The 26,232-nt window shown below is 45.3% G+C and overlaps 1 protein-coding gene across 1 annotated transcript in view; it reads left to right on the top strand.

Moving 5' to 3' along the window:
• The window catches only part of LOC133970953 (voltage-dependent P/Q-type calcium channel subunit alpha-1A-like), a 47,906-nt gene that overhangs the window by 21,190 nt on the left and 484 nt on the right, over positions 1-26,232 (top strand). Inside the window, exons 19-39 of the mRNA XM_062408116.1 lie at positions 784-952; positions 1,624-2,255; positions 2,410-2,759; positions 2,868-3,003; positions 3,098-3,227; positions 3,463-3,522; positions 3,639-3,745; positions 9,910-10,009; positions 10,599-10,759; positions 10,836-10,976; positions 11,062-11,263; positions 11,455-11,619; positions 11,853-11,963; positions 13,783-13,866; positions 17,600-17,716; positions 17,885-17,950; positions 18,473-18,570; positions 18,700-18,850; positions 19,346-19,473; positions 21,428-21,524; positions 25,885-25,999. Coding sequence (XP_062264100.1) covers positions 784-952; positions 1,624-2,255; positions 2,410-2,759; positions 2,868-3,003; positions 3,098-3,227; positions 3,463-3,522; positions 3,639-3,745; positions 9,910-10,009; positions 10,599-10,759; positions 10,836-10,976; positions 11,062-11,263; positions 11,455-11,619; positions 11,853-11,963; positions 13,783-13,866; positions 17,600-17,716; positions 17,885-17,950; positions 18,473-18,570; positions 18,700-18,850; positions 19,346-19,473; positions 21,428-21,524; positions 25,885-25,999 — 3,320 coding nt within the window. The remainder of the gene's footprint in view (positions 1-783; positions 953-1,623; positions 2,256-2,409; positions 2,760-2,867; positions 3,004-3,097; positions 3,228-3,462; positions 3,523-3,638; positions 3,746-9,909; positions 10,010-10,598; positions 10,760-10,835; positions 10,977-11,061; positions 11,264-11,454; positions 11,620-11,852; positions 11,964-13,782; positions 13,867-17,599; positions 17,717-17,884; positions 17,951-18,472; positions 18,571-18,699; positions 18,851-19,345; positions 19,474-21,427; positions 21,525-25,884; positions 26,000-26,232) is intronic.

The raw sequence follows: 26,232 nt of genomic DNA, 5'->3' as shown, positions 1-26,232 counted from the left end.
TGTTTATTCATTTCTGAATACCTTCTGTTTATTGACTTTACCACCATCCCTCGCTTTCCTTTCTGTGTTTTAGAACGCCCTCCTCTCCTTGTCCCCTTGTTCTTTACTCTGTTTATTGATCATATACTTGGCTTTCTTTAGCTGTCCTTTGTGTTGGCTTATTTTTTACGAGTACATTTTTCTGTTGCCTGCACCTCGCAGTACGGCTGTTGCTTTACTGTGGTTGACTGTCGGCTAAGTGGGAGTTAGAGCTGTAGTTGTAGAAGTTTTGGAAGGAGGTGGTCAATGGCAGTTTTTTGGGGACGCGTCTGCATCGAGTAGATTAAACCCCTGCCCTGTCAGTCCGGCCAATAACACATTCTTGTAATCATTGTGATCAATGGGGGGGTTTTGGTTGCCATTTTTTGTTTGAGTGGGTTATTTATAGATTATTATTAAGAAATTCTGACCTTGCCTCGGTGTTATCCTCCATTTTTTGTCGCTACATGGTTTATCAAAGCGAGGCTGTCCCGCCCAAGAGCTTTGGCAAGCTGTGTCGACACCCAAAACCTCGTTCTGTCAAGCTGACTTGTTCTATAGGTCCGGCTAAATGAGCTTTTAAATGTCTGGTCCCCCCTCCCCATGTGTCTTTATGTCCTGGCTATTTTCCGTACTTATATTTTGGTGTTGGTTTTCACATCCCTCTCATGTCTCTGTGTGTATATTTGCGCAGCAGTGTGCGTCTCCGAACCGTTCTTTTAACCAACCCCCTCCTCCCTGTCCCGCCCTGTTCCGTTTTTGCAGTAAGGACCAACAGAGGAACAACAATAAGGGAATCAATAAGTCGGTGTGGGAGCAACGCACCAAGGAGCTGAGGAAGCAGACCCTGGCTACCAGCCGAGAGGCCCTCTACAACGAGCTGGACCCCGACGACCGCTGGAAGGCAAGGGCAGGGAGGGAGGAGCAAAACAATGTAAAGGACAAGGCAAACAAAGCCCCTAGACTTGTGGTATCAGTGTACACAAAGTGACGGCAAATATCCTGATGATGTGGTGGTGATGAATAATATGTTTATCTGGTGTTTAGAATGTATAGTTAATTTATTAATGGTACATTTGCCATCGGTGATCACTGGAACCAAACGTACAACGGTATATAAGGGCCTTGTTGAAGAAAAGACATTTCAAGAATAAAGTAGTTTTTTAAGAGTCTGAAGTCCTAATTAAGGTGAAAGTCAAAATATTAGACAAAGACACGTCTATTCTAAGGTTAGACAACAATATAGGTTTCATACACAATGTTTTCAAAGTCCTGATACGTACGATGATGTGGTGCTGATGAGCCAAAAGCTGAAGTATTATATTATTTGTGCAATTTGTAGTGAAGTATAATTTAACAAGATGCTCCATGTTCCTTAATTTAACACGGCAACATGACAATTATTATATGACTGACGTGTTTGTTGTTGTTTTTCAACATGGCCCTAACACTCTGTAGAATGAATATATCTGTAATCTAGATCTATTTAATATATGGTTTTATCCACTTTTTGTCCATCTAGAAAGACTTTAAACTTCTCTTCTCTCTACTTTATCTTCACACTTTCCCTCCTGGCTGCCTCTCCATCCCTTGCTCTCCTTGCAGGTGAACTTCTCTCGAAACGTCCGTCCAGACATGAAGACCCACCTGGATCGACCCTTGATGGTCGACCCCCTTGAGAACCGCAACAACAACACCAACAAGACCACTGCCAACAATTCAGACCTCTGCTTCAGCCAGCACCATCCCGCCGATGAGCTCCACAGACAAACACGCCTACACGAACACGCCGGGGAAGTAGGCGGGGGTGGTGGCGGGGGCTCGGCTCCAGTCAGACCTCCCGTACAGCGGGGGGAGTCCACAGAAAGCAGGCGGAGCCGTAAAAGTGAGCACCACCACCACTCCTCGCACGTCCGCCTGGATGCCACAGTGATACCTGGGCCCGGCTCGGAGGAGAGGCCGTCCCGACGCCACCACCACACCCGCAGCGGGAGTCGAGGGGGAGGGCAGTCGGAGCACAGGAAGCCCAGGTCGCATCGAAAGATTGCAGAGGAAGGCGAGGAGGGCGGGGGAGGTGGCGGGAAGACGGGGAGGCACAAGAGCAAAGGGGTGGACGGAGGTGGAGAGGGAGGAGAGAAGGAGGGGCCCGGGGAAGGCAGTGAGAGGAGGCCAAGAAGAAGTCGACATGGCAACCAAACAGACGGCGAGGGGAAGAGGACATGTCAGCACAGAAGGAAGTACGTCCAATGCACGTGGGAACAAGATGTCTTTACTTTAACTGAAGTTTGGATGGTTAAACTCATCTGTGGTATGCTCCTGTCACTTCTCTCCATTTTTCCCTCTCCTCTCTTTCTCCGTCTTCTCTTTTTCGTCTCACTCCCTCTCTTCCAGGGATTGCAGTGTCCCCAACCTGTCGACCACACGGCCCATCCAGAAGAGCCTCTCTAGGCAGGACAGCCAGTACAGCGAGGATATGGACAACCTCATGAATACCAAGCTGGTCTCTGGCACCACCCCGCCCGGCGAGGGTCATCCCATTCCAGTTGCCGGCCGCACCATGGCCCCTGGCTATGGATCTGCCCTCCATCTTGCTAACAGCGGCACTCACGGGAGTTTAGTCACGTTAGATAGCTACGGGAACATCGGACATCACCGTGCCAGCAGTGTCCTCAGGCTGCCCCACCCTGACTACACATCAGTAGACATGCCAATTTTTCCATCCACCAATGCCATACTGCAGGGTAACGGCAAAATGACTCCGTGTTTTTTAAAACTCTGCTCTCTCTTTTCAGCCAAAATCACAAACCCTGTTTCTTTCTTTACCCCATTTCTTCTCCCTCCTCCTCCAGTCAACAAGAATGCCAACACGGAGCCTCTGCCGGCGAAAGAGGACAAGGACGACGACGACGATGAGAAGGGAGGTGAAGGAGGACCCAGACCCATGCCTCCCTTCAGCTCCATGTTCATCCTGTCCACCACCAACCCGTGAGTTAAACCTCTGCATGGGTTGATACTCAGGTCAAAGCTACAACAAGTGCCTACAGAGGCCGAGTTTACAAACGTCTCTGTCTGCTCTTAGGTTTCGTCGCGCATGTCACTACATCTGCACCCTGCGTTACTTTGAGATGTGCATCCTGCTGGTCATCGCCATGAGCAGTATCGCTCTGGCTGCTGAAGACCCCGTCAATCCTGAATCTTCTCGCAACAATGTAAGACATTCGCCACAGCCTACATTGATGTACTTTCACGTTATCACTGAGTCTGTATTCAAACAAGCTCACCTCAATCTGTCCTTCAAACTAAGTCTGAGTGAGAAACAATTTATGTTCAACCATCATTAGAAAAAAGGTGAATCCCACTCGAATGTACGATGTTTTTGCTTCACTTCATAATTTGAACTCTCTCTCTCTCTCTCTCTCTCTCTCTCTCTCTCTCTTCGTACAGGTTCTACGCTATTTTGATTATGTCTTCACTGGAGTGTTCACATTTGAAATGCTGATAAAGGTAAAAGTATATCAAGAAAAACGATTCACTCCAGAGAACTTCAGGTCAAATTAGACATCTTTACTCTACATTGTGGCCAAATTGCATCTTAGTCACGCTCTCGTCCTCTCCCGTAGATGGTGGATCTGGGCTTGGTCTTGCACCAGGGCTCTTATTTCCGGGACTTGTGGAACATCCTTGACTTTATAGTGGTTAGTGGTGCTCTGGTGGCCTTCGCCTTCACGTAAGTCTCCCCTCCTGCCTCCCCCCCTTGCTCCTTCCTTTCTCATACCTGTATACTGCCTCACTGGCACCTTGGAGTACAGCCTCCTGCCCGTTCTTCTCGAATCACCCATGTTCGGACTCTCTCATGTCCCTTTCTTCTTCTTCATCTTCTGCTCTTTCAGTCTCTCTCTCTCTCTCTACCTCTCTTTCTTGTCTGCCCCTCCATTAAACTTAATCCTCTCTCTGCTGACAAATGGCCAACCCTGTGTAGCTGGCCATTTCCTCTGCCTTTTCTCTCTCATTCAACTTTAGTCCCATAGTCCCGCCATTCCTTAACCCCACCACCGAACCCCTACGTCCCTTCATGGCATTAAAATAGTATCCCAGCATTCCCTCCCTGGCCTCCTCCTCTTCCTACTGTGAGAGGTGAGGACCACCCTTTGCACCTGTAACCCTTTAGTGCCCAGGGCGTTCTAGAATTAAAGACCCCATGCAAAGCCTGGCCAGGTCATGCTGAGGTCGCTCCCAAAACTCTCCACACCCATCACCCCAACAAAGCAGGTACCTTGAATCTTCCCTAATCTGCATGACTGCGGGTTTTTAATAGTGAATAGCTCTGAAGCATGAATTTTCAGCTTTAAGATTTGCTGTTCTGCTTTTGCATGGGGATTTTAAAGTGAAGCAGAGCCGCAGGATCTGATGTAATATTGTTAAAGTGAGAAGATGCACATACTTTGTGCAGCAAGTGTATGATGGTGATGCTGTAACCTTCTATCACATTCTCACACAGGTCACCTGCAGAAACATGAGGTTGTGCTTGACTTTAGAATAACTTTATTAATATGTCACTTCTCGAGAGTGAGCTTCCCTACAAAGGACCAATAAAAGACAGCAAGAAAATGATTAAAACAAGTGGAATAGCGCAAAAAATAATTGAAATTGATGACATCTGTGTTTTCTGATAAAACTAAAATCACCTACAAGGCTGATTAGAGGGGATCATACAATTTAAAGAGTAGATTTTGTTGATGCAGCAGATTTCGCTGGACAGACAGAACTTTTGTTCAGTTGGATTTTTTCTAAAAGCAATACCTTGGTATTCTGTACCAACACTTGGATGTTTGTCTGACACTGAAGCAGTGTGAGCAAAATCAGAGGCTTCAGTATTGTGTGTGGTTGACCCGTGACCAAAGTCCGACTAGACTGGGCTGTGGAGAGGGAGGCATAAGTCTCGAGGGAACGTGCAGCGAGGACCCAGTCGGTCCTGGATGTCAGCACGCCGCAGAATGCTGACTGCAGGAAGACTGTCCCTGCTTGGTTTGGATGAGCAGGAACTTTTGTTGCCACATTGAAGCAACTCATCCCTCGCTTGGATCTGCATCCTGAGCTGGTGTTGGTTGAGAGGCAAGGAGGGAGTGGAAAGATCCATGGTGCCATACTCGCTCTGAAGAGAAGAGGAGGATCCTGCTTCTTTTCGTTGGCCCTTTCCAAAACCCAGCAGGCAGTGGGGCACAAGAGGCCAAAGGTTACGTTAAATTGAACCCTGCCCATTCTGTAGCAATGTCATTACTTCTAGAAATGGTCAAAGAAGCCCAGTTTTTTAGCCTTTCAGAGGAAAACCAGGTATTTAGTAGATAAACACGTTCGATTCCTTTCCTGTTTACCTCTTGATGCCGTCGTGAAGCGTTCTCCTTCTACAAGATGTTCCTGGGCACCGAGGATGTTATTGACAGGTTCCGAATCCAAGCGAGACAGTGGGAGAGAGAACAGGCAAAGGGACGGGCTGGAACCAAACCTGCGACCTGCTCACCCAGACGAGCCATTGGACGACCCTCTCATTACTTTCTGAACTAACCTTGCTAATGCTTGATGAATTATACAATTTGGCTTATGTACAGGCTGCCTGTACAGAACCATATACCGGTTCCCCAGCTGAATTCCAGTTGAGACATCAGAGGGTATGTGCTTGTTGTTTCTCACTCTTCATAGAAATCTAAATCCAAATGATGGAATTCTGCACAGTGCATTTGATAAATAACATTTTTCAAATGCTTGATGACTTGACTAGAGTCATAAGCTAATTCTAACAACAACAAAAAAATCCACTTTCCATTTTCCCAAAATGGTATCCTCCAACAGTTTTTCCATTGGTCTGGAATTAAGACACAATCACTCAACTACCTGACCTGCAGTGAAGTCTGTTATAACAGTCAAAGAACGAAATACAGAAACGTCCCCACTTAGAATTCACCTTCCTCCTCCCTCCTCCCTCCTCCCTCCTCCATCCTTTCACCATCTTTCACCAACACCCGAAATCTCTCGTACTTCTCCCTACTCATCCTCAAAAGTCAACGCTGATCCCAGAGACTTAGCTTAAGGAAAATGCATCTTTCAACTTCATTACAACTGAGCTCATCACAGATATTTTGTAGCGCAGTTCATGGTCAGTACTATACGTTGCCACAGAAGGAAAAAATCACCCCTTTCATTGGATTTCCATCAGAAGTTTCAGTTTGTGAATCAATGCATTCAAGGTCATTTTGAACTATAATAAGCTGCTTTGTGTTTCGAGCCACAGCCACTTCTTTAGTTTTAGTTTTTAATATCCCGTGGCTGCACTGCATGATGGTGCATTAAGACGTATATCAATAGATGAATTGGTGTCTCTGCCAAGTGACATCAATAAAAAAATGTGACCTCAGAACAGAAGACACAGAAACTGAGAAATCTGTTGCCAGCGCCGGAAACGCCTCTGCTGTCAGACTCTGGCTGTGGAAGAGCAACGTCAGCATGATCTCACATACTTCTTTTTACAGCTTATCAATGTGTCGATTATTTGAATGAAGACCGTGCAACTTAAACCAGTACCATTGACACAACATGGCAGGTGCTCCAGGGTTCTAGTGGTGGTGCCTCATCCGCAAGACAAGTCTTTCTTCCTGAATCATCTTTATCTGTGTGCTCTCTCACTAACTCTCTGATTTCGGTTTAATCTACTTATGCACTGTATGTGTTACACAGAAACCTGTCTGTGTGTGTTTTATCTGTGCGCTGTGCCCTCTAAACTCTTTGTGTTGCATATTGAGATGTGGTCGAACTCTGCAAGTGTCTGTATTTCTTCTCTCTGTGACGTCTGTGTCTCTCTGAGGTCTCCGGAGGAATCGTCAAGTTTAGAGCAAATGAATGTAGTCGTAGATGTATGAAGGGATAAAACGTTAAAAGTGAGGTTAAAAATACTGAACGAGAATCATCAACCTTGAAGAAAATTTGTGAATAACCGAAGAGAATACGAAAGCGGCACAATGTTAATTTTATCAATAAATAACCCACCAAGACAAATGGATTGTGATCGTGAATTCGTAAATCAATCAATTTCATCAATCCAGTTTAACCGGTAATAATCTGATTTAACTACGATGGGGGTTAAAGACACTAACGCCTGATGGTTGAAATCCGAACCAGTCCTCGACAGACTGGTACGCATCCAGATAGTGCCCTAATTCAATCGGTGGAAATCAAACAGCATTTCAGGAAGGATCAGCAGTCTCGCCGGAGATGTTTATCACCCCTTTAATTGTGTTAGTCTGGTCTGAGGGCTGCTGGTGTCTTGGGCCACTTGAGCCGCTTGTCCTGCACATTTCTGCAGTCGGTCTGAGCTCCACGTCCAGACGGGCTCCAGACGCACAGACGCTGGCTGCATGGGAACTGACCATGTGTGGCTACGGCTTGAAGGGGTTTCTTGGCATTTTGAAAATGTCCTCTCATCAGGGCGATATTTGTTCTAGCAGAAAATAAATATGAGCCAATGGCCTCGCATCACTTGCAGTCCTCAAACCTGCGAGGGTTAGGCTCCTGGTTTGTTTAGAGCTTTACTACATAAGAGATTTTTAAAGTTCAACCACATTTGAAAGGTTGTGATGAAATGATATGTAAAAGCTTTAATTTAAAAATTGCTATATTTGGTTGACTTAGTTGTACTTCAGTTATCCAAAACGTTTCCAAAAATATTCCAACCCAGAGAAAACCCCAATTTCATTTAAGGTAAAGGGACGTTTCATTTTGGTCGCATCTTATTCGCTTGACCTTCCGGAGCAAGAGACATGTGGTGAAGGAATAAAACACTGAAAGCCAGTAAGCCAGTTTATTCATTGCCATTTGCTGCATAGCGGGAATGAAACTTTAATAAATCATGTCATCCCTAAACAGGATTTGCACTTGAGTCGTGTCAGGTTGATTTTCATCGGTAATGGTGGTGAAGACGACAACTCCCATGATCCCACGCTGCCATCAAACTAGGTCTTTTGTCATTGTTTTGATTGAGAGACCCCTAGTGGTTGAAGTTACGTATTGTACGTTTAATAATAATGAGTCCAGTGTTATTTCTAGATGGAAAAAAACAACAACTGTGTTGTACTCATGCTTCTTGTCTTTACTGTGAGGGTTTATTTGCCTGTGGACCAGGAGTCAGTGGGTGGGAGGGTTGGCTCTGTCTTTTCTTCTTTTCTGTCTCTCATGTGAATGTTTCTCGAAATCCCTCCTTTCTCCGTGTCCCATTCTGTTTCTTCCTCCCACCCTCTTGTCTTTTTTGTCTCTCTCGCTCCCCCGTTGTCTCACTGTCTCTCACCTCTCTCTCATCTCTCCGTCTGGACCTACAGCAGCGGCGGCGGGTAAAGATCTCTCTCTTTTTCGTGTTTCTGACCACCTCTCCCTTTTCCTCCATCCCTCATCCTAGTTGATTACTGTACTCGTCTCCTCTTCCCTTTTCTGAATCATTGTTCAACATGGAACAGCTCTGACTCAAACACCTCAAGTTGATAACAGATACCGTGTGATTTTTGTGTGTGCTGTGGAACCTAAGAGTGGTGCGATCATGTACATGCACACACAGAGCTGCTCATGTGTGCACAGACAATTCAACTCACACACACAAACAGTAGCAGTCTAACATCTGGTGTAACAGCTGTGAGACACATGCACCATACACACAGCTGCCTACTCGCCTCAGGACCAATCAGTGACCTGTAACCTTATCCTCCTCACCCTGATCTGAGGGAGTCTTCTATGATACTAAAAGTATTTAGTGTACTGTAAGTAAACAGATTAAGATTTAGCTGTTTACAGGGTAGTTCACTTTTGGTATCACAAAGATCGAAGTATTGATTATTTACCATAGGATTAGATTTAGTAAAGCGCAGGCTCCCATGCAGTTTTAATATTTTTTAGTGCACAGTGAGTGTTTTGGTGCAGCTGAAATATTACTTCCTCTTCTCTCATACAAGTAAAATCCAAACAGAAAGAGGCTTGGCTCAGCATTTCAGACGAAGAAATGTTCGCTAAAATATATTTGTCTTTGGCAATCGGCCGACAAGACAAGATTCCATGCTGTCTGAACAATGCTGTGAAAGCAGCTGATCCCAGTAGTGGTTTAGAGTTCATAGTAATTCACTGGTTGAGTCATCAGAAGAGAGAGTTTGGCTATGAATTCAATTTAAATTAAATTGTGACTTACTTTGGAAGTCTTTTTGGATCTACGATTGGAATTGTCTCCAAACTGTCCTTATGTTAGCAGGAGGACACTTGTCCTTAACCAGGCCTCCGTTCGGCAGCTGCTGACAGAAGAATACGGGGTTGCTTGTGTCCAGCCTCGACCAAACTCTCTCTGCCAATGTCTCTGTGTAGAATAGAGTTTCTCCATCACTGCTGCTAAAAAAGGAGAAATATTGCAGCATGGAAAGCAAGGTTTCGATGCAGCATGAACATATTTCACTGGGCATGTGCAAGCCAAAGCTTTACCCGTCTCTCTGTAAAGCATTGAAACACACTGCAAAGTGTTAAAACAGGTGTAGCTAGCAGATAGCATTCAGAGAGGAATGATATCAGTCGTTCCCATAGCATGTACTGCAGCTGTAATACTCACCTAACTCTAGCATGTAGCTACCATGCTAACCCCACACGTAGAAAATAAGGCTCAGATGGAATATGATAGCAATGCTGCATGTGTTGCTACGTATTTAACCCAGACGCAGTTACTCATCTCGAGTTAACTCGGACACAGGAAACCATCGAGGAATGGCTGGCCACTGCCATTTTGGAATCCAGAGGATGAAGTCTGTCAGTCACCGATGAACCAGCTGACTCTTACAATGTGTGTTTGTTTTTGTGTATACATGTGTATACCTACAGGGGGAGCAGTAAGGGAAAAGACATCAGCACCATCAAGTCCCTGAGGGTCCTGAGGGTGTTACGACCTCTGAAGACGATCAAACGTCTCCCCAAACTCAAGGTACGTTCAGGAGATGATGACCAACCTGACTTTAGAGTTGGAAACAATGGGGAAGCATCTGATCTAAAAATTGTAGCAACTTTACTTTTCCTTATATGTAAATTAGGGTTAGGGTGAACAGTAGAAGAGTAGGGGGGTTAGGGGTTTTTGAAAAACTAGAGGAGAAACCAGTAGAGCCCATACCTCCGCCAAGGCCCAACAATCTTCAATTATTACTTTGAAAATTGGTGAATATGTTGAAAAGAAAGTGATCAAAACAATCCTGGAACCACACAATTGAATGGTGTCCTCCCAGACTCCTCCTGCATCCTTCCACCAAGTTTCAGGTGAATCCGTTATGTTGTTCACAAACCAACCAACAAACAAACAGATGGTCGGAGGCAATGACCTATTTATCTTAGACTCAAGCTGCTCATTCTGCTTCCACACAGCACCACAAATGACCTGTCGTTTAATTTCTTATCTTAACCATTGACGTTAAAATTTCCTACCAAAATGCTGAAATAGTTGAAATCCTATGTGTTCCTCTCAGACAATAATTACAGTCGGTGTCTGTGCCCCTCCTCTCGCTCTCTGTCTCCATCCTCAGGCTGTGTTTGACTGCGTGGTGAACTCCCTGAAGAATGTGCTCAACATCCTGATCGTCTACATGCTCTTCATGTTCATCTTCGCTGTGGTGGCCGTGCAGCTTTTCAAGGGACGCTTCTTTTTCTGCACTGATGAGTCCAAAGAGTTTGAGCGCGACTGCAGGTCAGGAAACTGTGCGTTTAGATAAGGTTTACGTGGCGTGAACACACAGTGTGCTGATGTGGTTTGTGTATTTCAGAGGCGAGTACCTGGTGTATGAACGCGAAAACGAAGTGAAGGCGCAGAAGCGGGAGTGGAAGAAGTACGATTTCCACTACGACAATGTGGCTTGGGCCCTACTCACCCTCTTCACCGTGTCTACCGGAGAGGGGTGGCCGCAGTGAGTATGCGCGGACACGCTCAGTCACACGCAGCGCAAGTGTTCCCCGACGACCTTTAACCCTCTCCTCGTCCCCCCCCCCCAGGGTGCTGAAACATTCAGTGGATGCGACTTACGAGAACCAGGGCCCGAGCCCCGGCTACAGGATGGAAATGTCCATCTTTTACGTGGTGTACTTCGTGGTCTTCCCCTTCTTCTTCGTCAACATCTTTGTGGCTCTCATCATCATCACGTTCCAAGAGCAAGGAGACAAGATGATGGAGGACTATAGTTTAGAAAAGAATGAGGTGAGTAGGGATTAACGGTGTGAAGGAGGATAGAGATGCAGATTACGGGGGGGGACAATGTCTGGAAGGCAGGAAGTGGGAGGATTATAACTGCTGGGCGGGAAAAGAAGGGATAGATCGAGGGAAAAGAAGGGAAAGTTGGGACACGATCCCAGCAGAACAAAAAGGTTTGTTGTGTGTTTCTTTTGCAGAGAGCCTGCATAGACTTTGCCATCAACGCCAGGCCTCTGACGCGCCACATGCCCAAGAACAAACTGAGCTTTCAATACCGAATGTGGGAGTTTGTGGTGTCGCCGCCATTTGAGTATACTATCATGGCAATGATCGCGCTCAACACTATCGTCCTCATGATGAAGGTAAACGTCTGCGTCAAGTCAGCAACACTCCTGCAAAGATTAACATTAACACACTTCAACTGATTGCAGATCAATTGTGTCCCTGACTTTATAATAACCCTCCTTTTCTGTCTCTGGTGGTGTGTGTTTGTGTGTTTGTGTCTTCCATTCGGTTGTGGTGGTTTTCTGTCATGAATGTGTGTGCTGCTTCTGTGTGTGTGTGTGTGTGTGTGTGTGTTTGTGTTTGTTTGTAGTATGACGGAGCTTCTGATACCTATGAAGCTGTGTTAGTCAAGCTGAACATAGTGTTTACCTCCCTCTTCTCCATGGAGTGTGTACTCAAGATCATCGCCTTTGGAGCACTGGTGAGTGTATGCGTGTGTGTGTGTTTGTGGGTCTGTATTTTTGTAGGCAGTCCTGAAGGTTAGTTATTTACATGGTATCACTGTATCCACATAGACTGTTATTGGTCACCAGGCAGAGAACAACAGTGAGAAAGGAAATCCAACCGCTGACAAACTGCAGACTTCACAGGAAAAACACCTCAGAAAGACTTTTAACCTTTAGAACAAAGATATGAAAGCATCGCCATTGACATCAACTCCTAAGATTCAAAAGTAAGATGAGGGATTTCTATTCTTGGATCTTTGGATCTGTTACTGACAGTAAGTGTTGACAACATTTTTGCGTCATTTCCAAATGCCTCAGTTTTCTCCTGCTCATATTACAAGGCGTTTTTTTGAACTGGAAATAAATTAAGTAAATCGAAATCACAATCAAAAGCTCTGGAACGGTGTGTGGACAGCAGGCGTTAACGCAGCAACAGTGATGCATGTCAAAGCTGTAGTTGTGTGGCTGTAGCCATAGTGTAGATCCAATGTATCTGACGCCAACTCTCTACTCACTGTCCAGTTCTGTGTTACTTTTTTTGGGGGGTTACTGTATAAGTCGTAGGAGAAAGGTATATTCAGCTACTCTAAACTAAAGCGACTAAGACAATGTAGAGAACAATCGATTAGGAAAATGACATGCCGCTATTTTTCATTTCGTGGAGGACTTCAATGCAGCATCATCCATTATGTGGTACCACTGGGACTCATTGTTTGTCGTTGATTAATGCCCATGTATTTAAAGAGAAACTTCAGGGGGGGGGGGGAATAATGAGCAAGAGACACGATTATGGGTAATAAAGAAAACTGCAAGAAACCAGCGACAGAACAGACGGACAGACGGCGAAGAAGAAGAGAAATAAATGGATAGAGGGGAAATGGTAGTTCAGGGAGGAGCTACAGGACAGACAAGACGGTATTACAGTAATGAGAAGAAGGAGAGTGAATGACAGACGGGCGGTAATAAGCAAAGATTACAGGGAGGCTGGAGATTAAGTGGGACCAGATTTTGAATCTAGGGGAGCAACCTGAAACACACTCGTGCCCCTCAGCCTGCATACACACAAACAACACCAGGCCTGTGTGTGTGTGTGTTTGTGTGTGTGTGTCAAGGTGGTTTATTTTAATAGCCGCCTCCCTTGCTCTCTCCATGTCCCTCCCCTTGTCTAATGCACAGTTTGGCTACAGGCGACATGTAGGAGAGCAAAAAAATAAGCAAGCAGACTTCCCTCAACAGCATTTTGTCCTCATCGTCTTTTCTCTTTGACTATAACAGCCTTACTTTATTTGTTTGCCAGTGTGGGCAGATATATGGATCCAGTTTAATAAATAGACGTTAGAGATGAATTCAGTGAGTTTGTCTGATTCGTAAGATTCAGATACAGTGTGTGATGTTGTCGTCTTCTGATGCAGAACAGTTTGTCCTCCGCTGGCCTGCCTGCTGGCATCCGCTCAGCTGATTGTCCATTTGTCTCATCTAATTCCTCTCCTGTTCCTGTCGGATGCTGACATGTTTTCTTGTTCTCCTTCTCCTCTCTTTCTTTCCCCCCTTCTCTCGCTCTTTTTGTCTTTTTTTTTTTTTTTTCATTTCAACGTGACTTCGCACCATTGTCCTTGATATTTCAATGCGCTCCATCTCACCCCGCCGCCCATTCCTCCGTCGATCTCTCTCCAACAATCCGTGTTTGTCTGAATCTTACCGTGCCATTCTCATCACCTTCCCGACATTCCCTGTTTCCTCTCCCCTCCCTCCGTCGTCTGCTTTCCTTCTGTCTCTCTCTTGTCCTGACCACAGAATTATTTCAAAGATGCCTGGAATATTTTTGACTGTGTGACAGTTCTGGGCAGCATCACCGACATTCTGGTTACCGAGCTGGGGGTAAGTAGCAGGATCTCGTGCCTGTCTATGTGTTTTGAGAGAGAGAAGTAATATTGTGTTAGATTTAGATGCTGTTTGCCAGTTTAGTGACCAAGTAAAGACAGTTAGGTGAGCGGCAGCATGCGTCCGTGGCCTCGCACATCCGTCACATTGTCTGGAAAACATACAGCAGTCAAGACAAGGAAGGGAGAGCATGAGTTAGAGGCCTCTGTTGAGTCTCGCATTGCCCAGTCATGCACAAACATCTATTGAAATTCTTATATAATCGTCCCAGTTGGTGGGACGAGGACAGACCCGACTCAGGCTCGCCGGGACCGAGCCGCTGACAGGAATAAAAGGCAGAAATCCAGGCTGATGCTCTGTAGCAAGTCCGGGTGCCACGGATCACAACACCCGCGGCTCGGATCAGTTCAGATCACGTTTTTTTGGGGGGGATCAGCAGAAAAAAAGGGAGACAAATATATCTTTTTCGATTATTCGCAAGAACAGTTTACCACATGTCTGATGTTCAATATTTAAATAGAGTTCTAAGCCAAAATATTTCATATTTTATTTTTTAAATTGATAAAAAAATTGCCTTTGTGCGTTCAGTGTTTCCCATTAATTATCTAAGCTGTGGTGACCCGTCATCTTTTGACCTTTCCTGCCACCATTTTATAATGAACCAAAAACATTTACATTTAATTTGATATATCATGAAAACATGAGAAATCTGTAAGTTAGTGTTTCATTGCACTGATACCCTCAGCTAGTCGTTCGCACTATCGTCCATAAAGTTTTACCGTCCACGCAGACAGACAGACCTCCTGCGAGTGGCATCCAATGCAGTTTTCTCATAAGCGATAACTTGTTATCCGTAGATATGGCCGAGGAACTTTTAACGCGTATATATGTATCTATGTGTAAGTGTGTATACATGTGGAGATAGTCTATTTTGATTGATTGTTTTATTTAGAAAATGATTTCAAAAGGTGCGGTCAGACAGAACGTGAGGTGATTCTCAGACACAAAGCAATAGCATACAAAGTCAATGGACGTTTATTAGTCAGTGTTGGACGGGAATTCTCCCCACGCCAGTCAAAACTGAAGTAATGATGAATCTCTGTGATTTGAACAAGTCCCAAAAAAAACTTATTGGGACAGTAACCTAATAAGGTGAGCTGAAAAAAATTGCTAAGCGTTCTGTCCGATCAACTTTTGGAGAGTTGCTCTTGCAGATCCGAAGATGCACCTGGTAGGGACGGGACGCTTAAACTGTACTCGACAGATTTATCAGGAAAAAGGTTGATACAGTATTCGCTTCACCGGAACTCTACCTACCAGGTCTATCTGCCGCAGCGAGGGATACCAACGACTCAAGCTCGTTTAAAGAGTAAATTGATGCTTTTTCACCAGCCAGCTTCTCGTATACATATTCCTGCGGCTGGTTTGTTTTTAAACTCTTTTACAGAGACTGTTTGTTTATTGCGAATCGATCCCGCGCTGTCTTGGTATCCCTGCTCCACGGAGAATCTGCACACTGAAAGCTGCTGCTGTGCTAACCTGTCTCTGTAATGACGTTCCATTTCTTTCTTGTTTTTTATCTTTTCACATGCTTTCTTTAAATCGTCTACAAACTTTACGACGACCCGCTGTAATCTACTTCGCCCCCTCCCCCCCCGTCCATGCCCCCTTCTCCCTCCCCCCCTCTCCCCCTCTCCCCCACTCCCAACAACTACTACGTCCTGCGACTCCATCCAATCAAAATGCACTATGAATCCTCTGTGTCCACCCATGACACCCCGGCTTGGTCAATCTCTCTGGTTGTTCTTCGAAACCAACCAATAAAAAAAAAAAAAAAATCCAAAAATTTGCTGCTATAAACCATATGTCTGCAACATCCACATGTAGATGGTTTGTAATTTTTTTGGAGATCTTATTTTCCTGCATCTGTTTTCCCTGCATCCCGGCCAGTGTTTAACGGCTGTGAATCGTGAATGCTTTGCTTGAACCTCCACCACACAGAACTCCCAAAATGTTGTGAAAATCGTTCATTTGTCACCACGTTTACTAACCTCTCTGCCAGTCATTGTATCAATACTGTATTCTCCTATATTACTCGGCCATGAATCCTGCCCGTAGTCTTCATCCTTTACAGAAAACTAGAGCTCTGTTTGTAAAGGATTTGCCGTTCATTGTATGCACATATGTACACGGCCGTACATAAGACAGTGACTGGGACAATGTTTCCAGAAACGACTGAGCGAGTCTAAAGCTTCGCCCCTGGCAGAGAGAACAAGTGATGCATGAGGCCCCTTGCATGTCTGTGGCAGGAACTCCTTACTTTGATAACACACACACACACACACACACACACACACACTCACACACACAAACACACACACACACAGCTATGTAATACATGCTGTATTGTGACCTGCATGTGCCTGCTGCCAGTCCCTTTTAAAAACAAAGTGCCATCTTTTGTACTTTACTGTGGTGAATGGTTGAACTCCATCATATTACAGATTTAGTTTTACATTCATAATAATGAAAATAGCATAATGGAATAAAATGTAAAAGTTCACATAACAGATCATCTTACAGTACACACCACGGAGCATTAGAGCCATATGTAGGGGGGGGATTAAAATAAAGTTGTAATATTACGAAATAAATGTCCAAAAAAGTCATAATATTGCAAGAATAAAGTTGTAATTTAATTTGAAAAAGTCGTAATATTAAAGTAAGATTATGATAAGAGAAAATAATCAGAGTTCCACTCCTTCAGTATCTAAAATCTTGATTAACAATTTCATTGTTTCTTGAGAAACTACAAAACATTTATGAATGGCACTCAGATGTAAACAACAATAGCCTCGTAATATTACAACTTTGTTCTTTTAATATTACAACTTTGTTCTGTTAATATTATGAGTTAATTCTTGTGACAATACAACTTTATTCTCAGCTTTTTACCCCTTTCATGTGGCCTTAATACTACATCATATCAAACTGATGATATTAGGAATAAATTAACTTTTATATAAAGACTTTAACTGGTCCATCAACCACCGTCTTGCTCTCATAGCTGTCGTATGTCACATGACTTTGGCAGCCAATCCTATTGGCTTGCCTCGTATTGGTGCACATCTGCATGCTGTGTTCTTGCTTTATTTAAAAACGATTGCATTTTCCTGCCTTGAGAGAATTAGTGCATTTGGTTGTCCTTCCAAGAAAACGTCCTGACGTCCCTGCACATTAACTACTCACCACTATGACTCCCACATAACCCAATTGGATGAAACTAGTTAGATTTGGATGACTTCCCTCCCCCCTGTGTTGTTTTGTTTGGTTTTGTCTAACCCGATGGATATGAAACGCTTGTCAGAGCCTTGCTGATTTGAGTTTGGTTTGCTTTGACTTGTTTGGCTCCTGGTTCTTTTGGTTTGTGTTGAGTTTGAATCGGTTTTGATTTTGACTGTCTTTTCCTTTCATTTGATTGCATTGGTTTGGTGCGTGAAATGGTTTGCACATTTTGTACTAAAACTGTCTCCCTTTACTCTGACCCCAACTCCTCCCTCTCCTCCTGCTTTCATCTCCCTTTAATGCTTCCTTCACTTTCCTATCTTCACCTTTCAACTCTCTCTCTCTCTTTCTCTCTCTCTCTCTCTCTCTCTCTCTCTCGCTCTCTCTCTCTCTCTCTCTCTCTCTCCCTCTCTCTCTCTGGTAATGCCGTTGCCGTACTCTGTAGAATAATTTCATCAACCTAAGTTTCCTGAGGCTGTTCAGGGCAGCTCGTCTCATCAAGCTGCTGAGGCAGGGAGAAACCATCCGCATCTTGCTTTGGACCTTCGTTCAGTCCTTCAAGGTTCACTCACAACTTCTCAGCATATCACACACACGGGGGGGAATTATATGCAACCCATGTCTGCATTTTTCATACACACTCTAATATTGTGTATATATACATAGACAATGCCTTTTTGCAGTCTGGTATACTAGTGTGCCCTCATACGATGAATGTGTCTCTCCTCAGGCTCTGCCTTATGTCTGCCTCCTCATTGCCATGCTGTTCTTCATCTACGCCATCATTGGAATGCAGGTGGGTGACGGCCTCCTGCTAAAGTGTGCTAGGATGCATTTGGGAACGATGAAAGTGTTTTATAGGATAACGATGATGAGTAGGTTGACGAGGTATAGAGGAGCTGGAGGAAGATGGTGGTCGCAAGGATTCAGTGCATGATGGGAGGGGAAGGTTAGTTAAGAAAGCAGTGGACACGAAGTCTGGTTGCACTCTTTGCAAGGCAGTTTTATTTATGAAGCACATTTAGATGCACAGAGGAAAAAATTGGGAGATATCAATTGAAAATCAGAAAGCAGAGTTTAAAAGAATATTCCAAAAATAAATTAATACGAGCAGATTAAAGAAGGTGAAGAAGTAAAATAAATTAAAAGGATATAATCTGTATGAACGATATCCAAATATCTTGTTAGAGTAAAATAATGATTTTGTAAACTAGCTTTAAAGTCTTCAATCTGGATTCAAAAAGTCCTGCGGTGGCAACAAAGTGATGAACAGCTATGCTCTGGTTTTCCATGTTAACAGTGTGTTTGGGTTTGACAGCTGTTTGGTAATATCGCGATTGAAGAAGACCAAGATTCCGCCATCAACCAGCACAACAACTTCAGGACCTTCGTGCAGGCTCTCATGCTCCTCTTCAGGTGCGTGTGTTTAAATGTGATGTTTGTAATGTCTACATAACGTAGTCTGTTATCGTCCAAAAATGTTTAATAAAATCCTTTGAATCCTGAATCCCTCCTGAATCAAGGAATCTCTTTGGGTTTTTCTAGGAGCGCAACAGGGGAGGCGTGGCACGAGATCATGCTGGCATGCCTGGGGAGTAAAGACTGCGACCCCCTGGCGGGGAACCCGGAGCCCGAGTGTGGCAGCCAATTTGCCTACCTCTACTTTGTCTCCTTCATCTTCTTCTGTTCATTCTTGGTGAGCACACAATGATCCAGCTCCTTCGTCACCATTCAGGAAGACGGACAATCTACTCTTTCTTTGTGATTATGAGATTATCTATACACAGTTAAATTCCGTATTTTACAATGAAACAACTACGAACATATTTAGGAGACAAGGTATTATTCGTGAAATCTGCGACAATAATTTCCGTGTCCAGCAGGACCTGAGCTGGTCAGGCCTTGTGTACATGAGTGGTCACATGATATGTGTTTTCAGCTGTGTTAATAAGGTTGAGGATTAAAATTGATAAGGAGCCAAAGTGCTCGTATGGACAGAGATTATTTTAAAACACAGTAGTTTGGATGAAGCCGGAGTTTAGTGGCCAAAGTACATCTGTCTTCTGTGTTCGACTCCAAGAATTGTCCGAGACAGTTCTAAACACTAGGTGGCGTTGTGAGCTGATGATCTGTTTAGATTTGCTCCACCTGTAACGTCTACATTTTTCTTCACGTGTGTTTTCATGTGTAGATGCTAAATCTGTTCGTAGCCGTCATCATGGACAACTTTGAGTACCTGACCAGAGATTCATCTATACTGGGACCTCACCACCTGGATGAGTATGTCAGGATATGGGCCGAGTATGATCCTGCGGCCTGGTACGTGGTAACACACAAGCCCTTGGGTACACATACTCATACATATATCTTTATCACACCCTCACACAGTAGAAACTCTTATTTACCTGCCTAGAAATACTTGCACACATTACATTTGCACAGGAGTTAGAACAGTTCAACTCTTAACATTTCCCACTTTTAAACACAGATGCTTTTTACCCCCCCCAGATACAACAAATGCTCTATTGTATGTTTCTTGTATGTGTCTTAATATGCTTATTCACACAGAGCAGGGCCTAAGCAGTGACCTCTCAACAGTTTCGTAGAATCGTTTTAGTTGTTCGTTTCTTTTGCGTTCTTATTTTGGTAAAACGCCTGCACATTGTAATTTAAACGACACATGACCAAAGCAGAAGCGTCAATTCGTTGATAGCTGCAAGAGGGATGTACCGGATTAGAGAATAACCTCAAACCTCTGGCAGCTGGTTATCTCTCTCACACCGTACAACCCCTCCCTCCTCCTCCTCCTCCCCTTTTTCTGTAAACTGTCTTTAAATGACCCCGCCCCTCCCCCCAACCCTTTCCAAAACACCTCCCCTCCTTCTGGAATCTGTATACTGCCAAAAAACTTAATGTGGCAAGGTCTACACTGCAAAACCAGCCTCCTCCCTGTCTGACTCCTGAAGCCTCAACATACTGTAGACATGCTAAGTTTCATGGTATCTGTATTCCAGTGCCTGTGTGTTTCCCTCCCGCTGTCCACACAGGTAGAATACTTTAAACAGCGGCAATAGGAAATGTAATGGGAAAAAGAGATGACGAGCTGAAGGGTCATGTTCAGATCTACAGGGAAGATCAATAAGATGTGAAATCTTAACCTTCTTTTCAAGTGCTACCTCGTAGATGTTAGAACGTTACTTTTCTCGGAGCTAGCATCGCTACATCACGGACTGCGGTACGGACACAGTTGCTCAGGACGCAGGCGACAGGAAGCACACCGACGCGTGGATGACACCGAACACATATTTAAGAGGGAGGCGATCTGCACACAACACAAGCAGCTATTAAGCATTTAGCTGTGCGCCCAAGCATATGCTTTTCTACTCTGTTAGCAATTCCTTAATTACATCGTGCACATATCCTGTCAGGGGTTTGGACTGGAGAAAATACGGAGAGGAAAAAATAACAATAGAGTATGGGCGTGTTTGTGTGTGGCCCCGTACACACCTGGTATTAACATGTGGTTTCTGTGATTCGATCTCAAGTGGAAAGCTCTGAGTTCGTTAGCATCCTTCACGCCAGGCCAAATTCAGAGAAGGTCTTTTTGGCTATCTCCAAAATATCAACTCTGACCTCGACATCAGGACTGATACTATTCTTGAATTCGTAAAATCGTCACTGCAACTGAATTAGAATCATTCAGCGCCTCCTGACTCGTCTCTCTCTCTCTCTCTCTCTCTTTCGGCTGTGTCACACAAACAGTGACACAGGACACATCTGTAAACTCCGACTGGCTCGTCCGATGACACATTACGCTCTGGGGGCAACGGACAATATTTTGTGGCGTCCAGTGTAGACTCCCGTCTCCCGTTGACCATTTACAGTCCAAGTACAAATTAATGAAGCCGAACATTTCTCCACACAAAACACAAACAGATATCTTGTGTGGGTGTTTTAGGTCCACAGGACATTTAGTTTATTCTCTACATCCTTACTGTTGAGCTGCGGGCGACCAAAGTCGGCTCAAATGTGATTGGTCAAACTAGAAACCAAAATCTTGATTAACCCAGATTCTGCATATTCTGATGCACAATCTGTTTATAGAGATTATTCGATACTTAACGTACTTTACTATAAAAGTATTTACTGTGTATACTTGTCAATCTTGTGCTCTTCCTCCCTATGTTCTCTCTTATTTCTGGATGTTTTTGTGTGTGTTCTCCTGTGTGCGTGCTCTTGTGTGTTTTCTTAACTCCCTGTATTCTTCTTGCAGCGGGCGCATTCATTATAAGGACATGTACAGTTTATTACGAGTAATCGATCCGCCTCTGGGCTTAGGCAAGAAATGCCCCCATAGGGTGGCCTGCAAGGTTTGACATCCATTCAAACAAAATCTCTCTCAACCACACGTGCTAGCCACAGCATCCAGGAATGTAGTGAATGCTGCTTTTTATTTATTGATTTCTTTTCCACCATTATCGACTTGCATTCTGAACTGCTGAGAGAATGTGTGGGACAATGCAGACACCCAGAGACGCATGTGAAATGCACTCAGTGAAATGAAAAAAAAAAAAAAAAGCATATTAAGAAGAAGTTTTACCACGTTGTAAAATATTTGTTTTTATTTTGCTTGCTGTGGAGCCATGGCTATAATGTAGCCAGCTATGGTTGCCCACTGTAGTGTTGCATTGTTCTTGGTTTTTGGGGGTTGGGGGAAAGACAGAAACTGCATTGACACCCCCCTCCTCCTCCCCCCCTCTCTCCTCCTCGGAGCAGGAGCAGCTTGGCGCCTGCCCTGCTCCTCTGTGCACACACTCGGACACATATACACACGTGTCCTGCTGGAACAGAATTGTCTTTTGAGAACATTTATTCCCTCAAATCATCCTCCTGTTGTCTCCCGTCCCCTTGTCATTTACCCCCCAGCCCCCCCCCCCCCATCCACCTGTTTTTTTTTCACATGATAGCTCGTAGAGGAGCCACATGGCCAGAGTTTCTCCAGTTCAGCCCAATAACCTTGTCTTCCTGTTGTTTTGTTTCTTTTTCTTTGTTTTCCCTTTCTCCCTTTGTCTACTCTCAATTTCCTGACGTTGTGACCCTGCTCTCTCCCTTTTTAACTCTATCCTCCGATCACTCGTCTCCTCCATCTCTCTCTCTCGCTGCAACTTGTTTTTATCCCTTTCTCAACACCTCTGTCTCTCCCTTTTCTTTTGTGCTTTTGTTAACGGGGTTGGTGGCACTGGCCCACGATGCAGTGGCAGGATCAGTTGCAGGGAAATGTATGACATGCTGAGGCACATGTGTCCTCCACTAGGCCTCGGGAAGAGGTGTCCAGCACGGGTGGCCTACAAGGTCAGAAAGGAGCCCATCTACCCCCGCGTCTCGTATGGGTGTCAGGGAGGGCCATTTGGGGGAGGGGCCAGGAGGGAGCGGGAGGGGCCCGGGACTTCTAAGAGCTCAACGTGCTGTAAACTTTAGTGTCGTTGTTTCTTTGGTTTCCCTGTTTCTGTTTCTTTTCTCGTGGACAGTGGGGGTGGTGCTGATCGGTGTTGTGGCGTTGTGTGGTGGTGTGGGATTGGTGGGCGCAGGGAGCAAGACACTTAGGTCCAGGGGTTATGCAGGTTGTGTCTCCACAGGAGGGGACGAAAAGAGGGACCTTCTCAGCTCGTTTGCACCGTGTACACTCGTTTAGACAAGTATGCACATTACAATCAGCACTGTTTCATATATTACTCCGCAAACAGAGGGATTGTAGTGAGTGCATACAGCAAAGCAATTGTTTGAATATGTTGAAATATGTTCAGCAATCACACACGTGGACGCTGCTGAAGACACACACTCTTAGAAGCATGCGTGTGCAGCAGGGCTTGGAAGGTCCACCAGACTTACGTCCTCCGACTCGTTCCGTCCTGTGGATGGGGGGGGGGGGGGGGACTCGCACACATTTCCACACAAACAAACAAAGAATCAGGTCACATCAACCTCCACGTAGGATCTTCTCTGTTATTTCTCATGGTAGAGAGAGCAGGAGGGCTTGTGTCAGTGGTGTGTTTTCCTCTGAGAGCCTTCGGATGCCACGCAGAGGCTGTTCTTTTTTCTGTCACCCTTCATGTAGCAGCTCCAAGACCCCCCCCCCCCCCTCCCCCTCCCCCCGAGCAGCCTTTTTTATATCTGCAAGTCCGATCTTCTCTTTGTCCTTTGGCTCTGTCGTCAATGCAGTTCTATTCTGTTTCCAGCCCCCCCACCACCCCTCCCCTCATCTCTTGCATACCGCTCCCCTCCCCGCACATGGCACACCCTCCTTCACCTGTCTTCTGCATGACCGTGAAACCACCACGACCAGCTCCCCACCTGCACACGCGCACCCTGTCTGCCGTGGCACACCTCATCGTACGCAATTTGTTATCGGGATGAGAACTAAAACCGAATGATAACAAACAGATTTACCCTCATGCTACCCCGATCTCCTGCGACTCCTCTTGTGATCAGCGCGACAGAACCACGAGACATCACTGGCAGATCACTGTGAGCCTCAGGGGACAGCCGGCCAAACAGCCTGCAGGCACAGGAGATCCCCCCATCGCCAACCATTGCTTTATTCTCCCCCCCCTCCTCCAGCAGACCTGGGGATAATAGTGCTAATATTATATACTAAGTATGCTTCCATGTGGTTGGGGTTTAAATAAGAGTGCAATTTATAATGTGTCAGCCAAGGCGGGTAGACTCTCCTACCCGTACTTCCCATCCATAACCTTCACTCCAACTCTAGAGTGGCACTGCCCGGATGGGAAAAGATCCCGATTTTTTTCTGATGAGTAAATGCAATGTTAAAGAAAATACAATGAGTTTCAAGCTTCCAGATAATCTGTGCCATAGTTTTTATTTAATCTTACAAACACATAAACAAATGGGGGGGGGGGGGGGGGGGGGGGCAACCACGACCATGACCAGCTTGGCAGCTAAATTGTACTATTCCACCCAGGTTTTGCAGCTCGAGCTGTTTCCTCCTTAGTAAATCATGTTTATGTATTAAACCCCAACCTCTGGCATCTTCCATCTTGACATCAGGTGCTTTTCTATCTCTTCTAGTTCTTCATTTTACCCTCAAACCGCTCCTCCTCCCTGCAGTCAAAGTGAATCTCTCCCGCCCAACAACCTTACGTGCTTGTCATGTCTGGTGTTTGGCTAAAACCCTTTCCTGATCATCTTAATCTGCCCCTGATGATTATAACCTCCCTTTTCCATTTTCCCATGTTGGCACCAATGAGCCAATGAAAGATATCCCAGGCTCTTATATACCTTTGAGCTTCCGACCAGTCCACAGAGCAGTGGCCTGTCTAGCTCCACGGCTCCTAACCTCTGAATTTCTCTGTCAGACACAGCCAACTAAGTATGGTGATGTGTTTGTTTTTTTGCTCCTCTGATGGTTTGGTGACTTTTTCTCTCTTTACCTGATCCAGCTTATAAACAATACATTTTTAATTCCTCTGTCATCTCTGTCCCTTCAGCTTTCCCCTTTCACCTCTTACATCTACTTTCCGGCAGAATGTTCATCGCACATTTCCCACACACACGTGGATTACGGTCGCCTGCAATCATGCGCCAGAACAACACTTCCATGGCGGCCATGTTTTAGTTTCTTCCTTCATATTCCTTTTTTCCGCAGAATGCTGCTCTCTCTCACCTATTAACCTCCGAGTGTGTGCCCATTTTTCACACGTTAGACATCAGATGATTAGCGATAGAGCTAGTGGCTCTATCGCTATACGGCCTACAGCCCCATTATCTACAGATTTCTCTTATTTCCCTCCAAGAACAGCCACGTTTAAAAAACAACTCACAAACTCATTTTGGTGTTGTAAACAGAGGATGCTTTCTGTGTACGGCTGCGCAGCTGCTTGTCCTGTGAGGCGTTTTGTGTGCGCATCGCATGCCGCATGAGGGTGGGATGTGCAAGAAGGGGTTGGGGGGGGGGGGGATTTAAAACAAAGCTTTGAGGGGTGGATTAGAGGATAGGCAAAGAATCAGGATGTAGGGGGAAGCATGATCTGCTGCATGTCCGGGTTTTCGCCGACTCCTGTCACCAAACACACACGAACGTCATCTGTGAGTTGGTGTGTGTCTGTGTATCTGATATAAACCAACAAGACCCAAAACAGAAAAAGGATCAAACCAATAAATAAAAACCAAAGTGTTCCCTTTCCTTAGATCGTTTTGTGGTTTATTGGTTTGTCACCTGGTCTGTGTTGTTTTCGATGTGAACCTCCAAACCCTCAGGAGGAGCTGTGGATAGCGATAGTTGGTCCTCCTGTTGTTCTCACTGAAGGTTCAACAAACCTGTGAGGCCTCGAAACGCATACAACCATAACATGAGAGGAAAATGAATGACTGAATATGAGCCCGGGACAATTCTAGATAAGCATCCTCATCGGGGCCCGTGGTGCTCACAGGTTCTCTCATATTAAAAACAGCATCAAAATCCTGTAATCCAACACTAAAAATCAAATGTGTGCAATTTGACGCCGCATCCGAGTGTAAACGTGTTACAGGCACAGACGGACGCAGTCATTGGAGGCTGCAGATGTACTTCACAGCTCCTTCACCCTCCCCGACCCAAACCCCTCCTCCCTTCCTGTCACCTGGAGGTTCCACACACACACAGACACACACACACACACATGCCACCCCAGTTCTCTCACGCCTCTCCCCCCTCGACTGGCTCTCCCACAGAGGCTGCTCCGCATGGATCTGCCCGTGGCCGACGACAACACGGTCCACTTCAACTCCACCCTCATGGCCTTGATCCGCACAGCGCTGGACATCAAGATCGCCAAGGGTGCGGAAGGTTTGGAAATCCCTCTTATCGTCTTTCATTCAAAGTTTTTTACACGCTCTCTTCTGTTTCATGTCTCCACCCCCCCCCCCCCCCCCCCCCCCTCGAGGGCAGCACTGGTTTGCTTTCTCTGTGCCGTGAACCCAGAGGCCTCCGGCTCCTGATGCTACTGTTAGCCTGTGTGACGTGAAGGTTGAGGTCCTGAAGGTTGAGGTCCTGTGGAATCTCAGCCTGCGTACATCTTC

This window comes from Platichthys flesus, chromosome 16 (assembly GCF_949316205.1).
Source record: "Platichthys flesus chromosome 16, fPlaFle2.1, whole genome shotgun sequence".
Classification (NCBI taxonomy): Eukaryota; Metazoa; Chordata; class Actinopteri; order Pleuronectiformes; family Pleuronectidae; genus Platichthys; species Platichthys flesus.
Note: the sequence above shows the minus strand (reverse complement) of the source record. Positions and strands in the feature narration are given on the sequence as shown.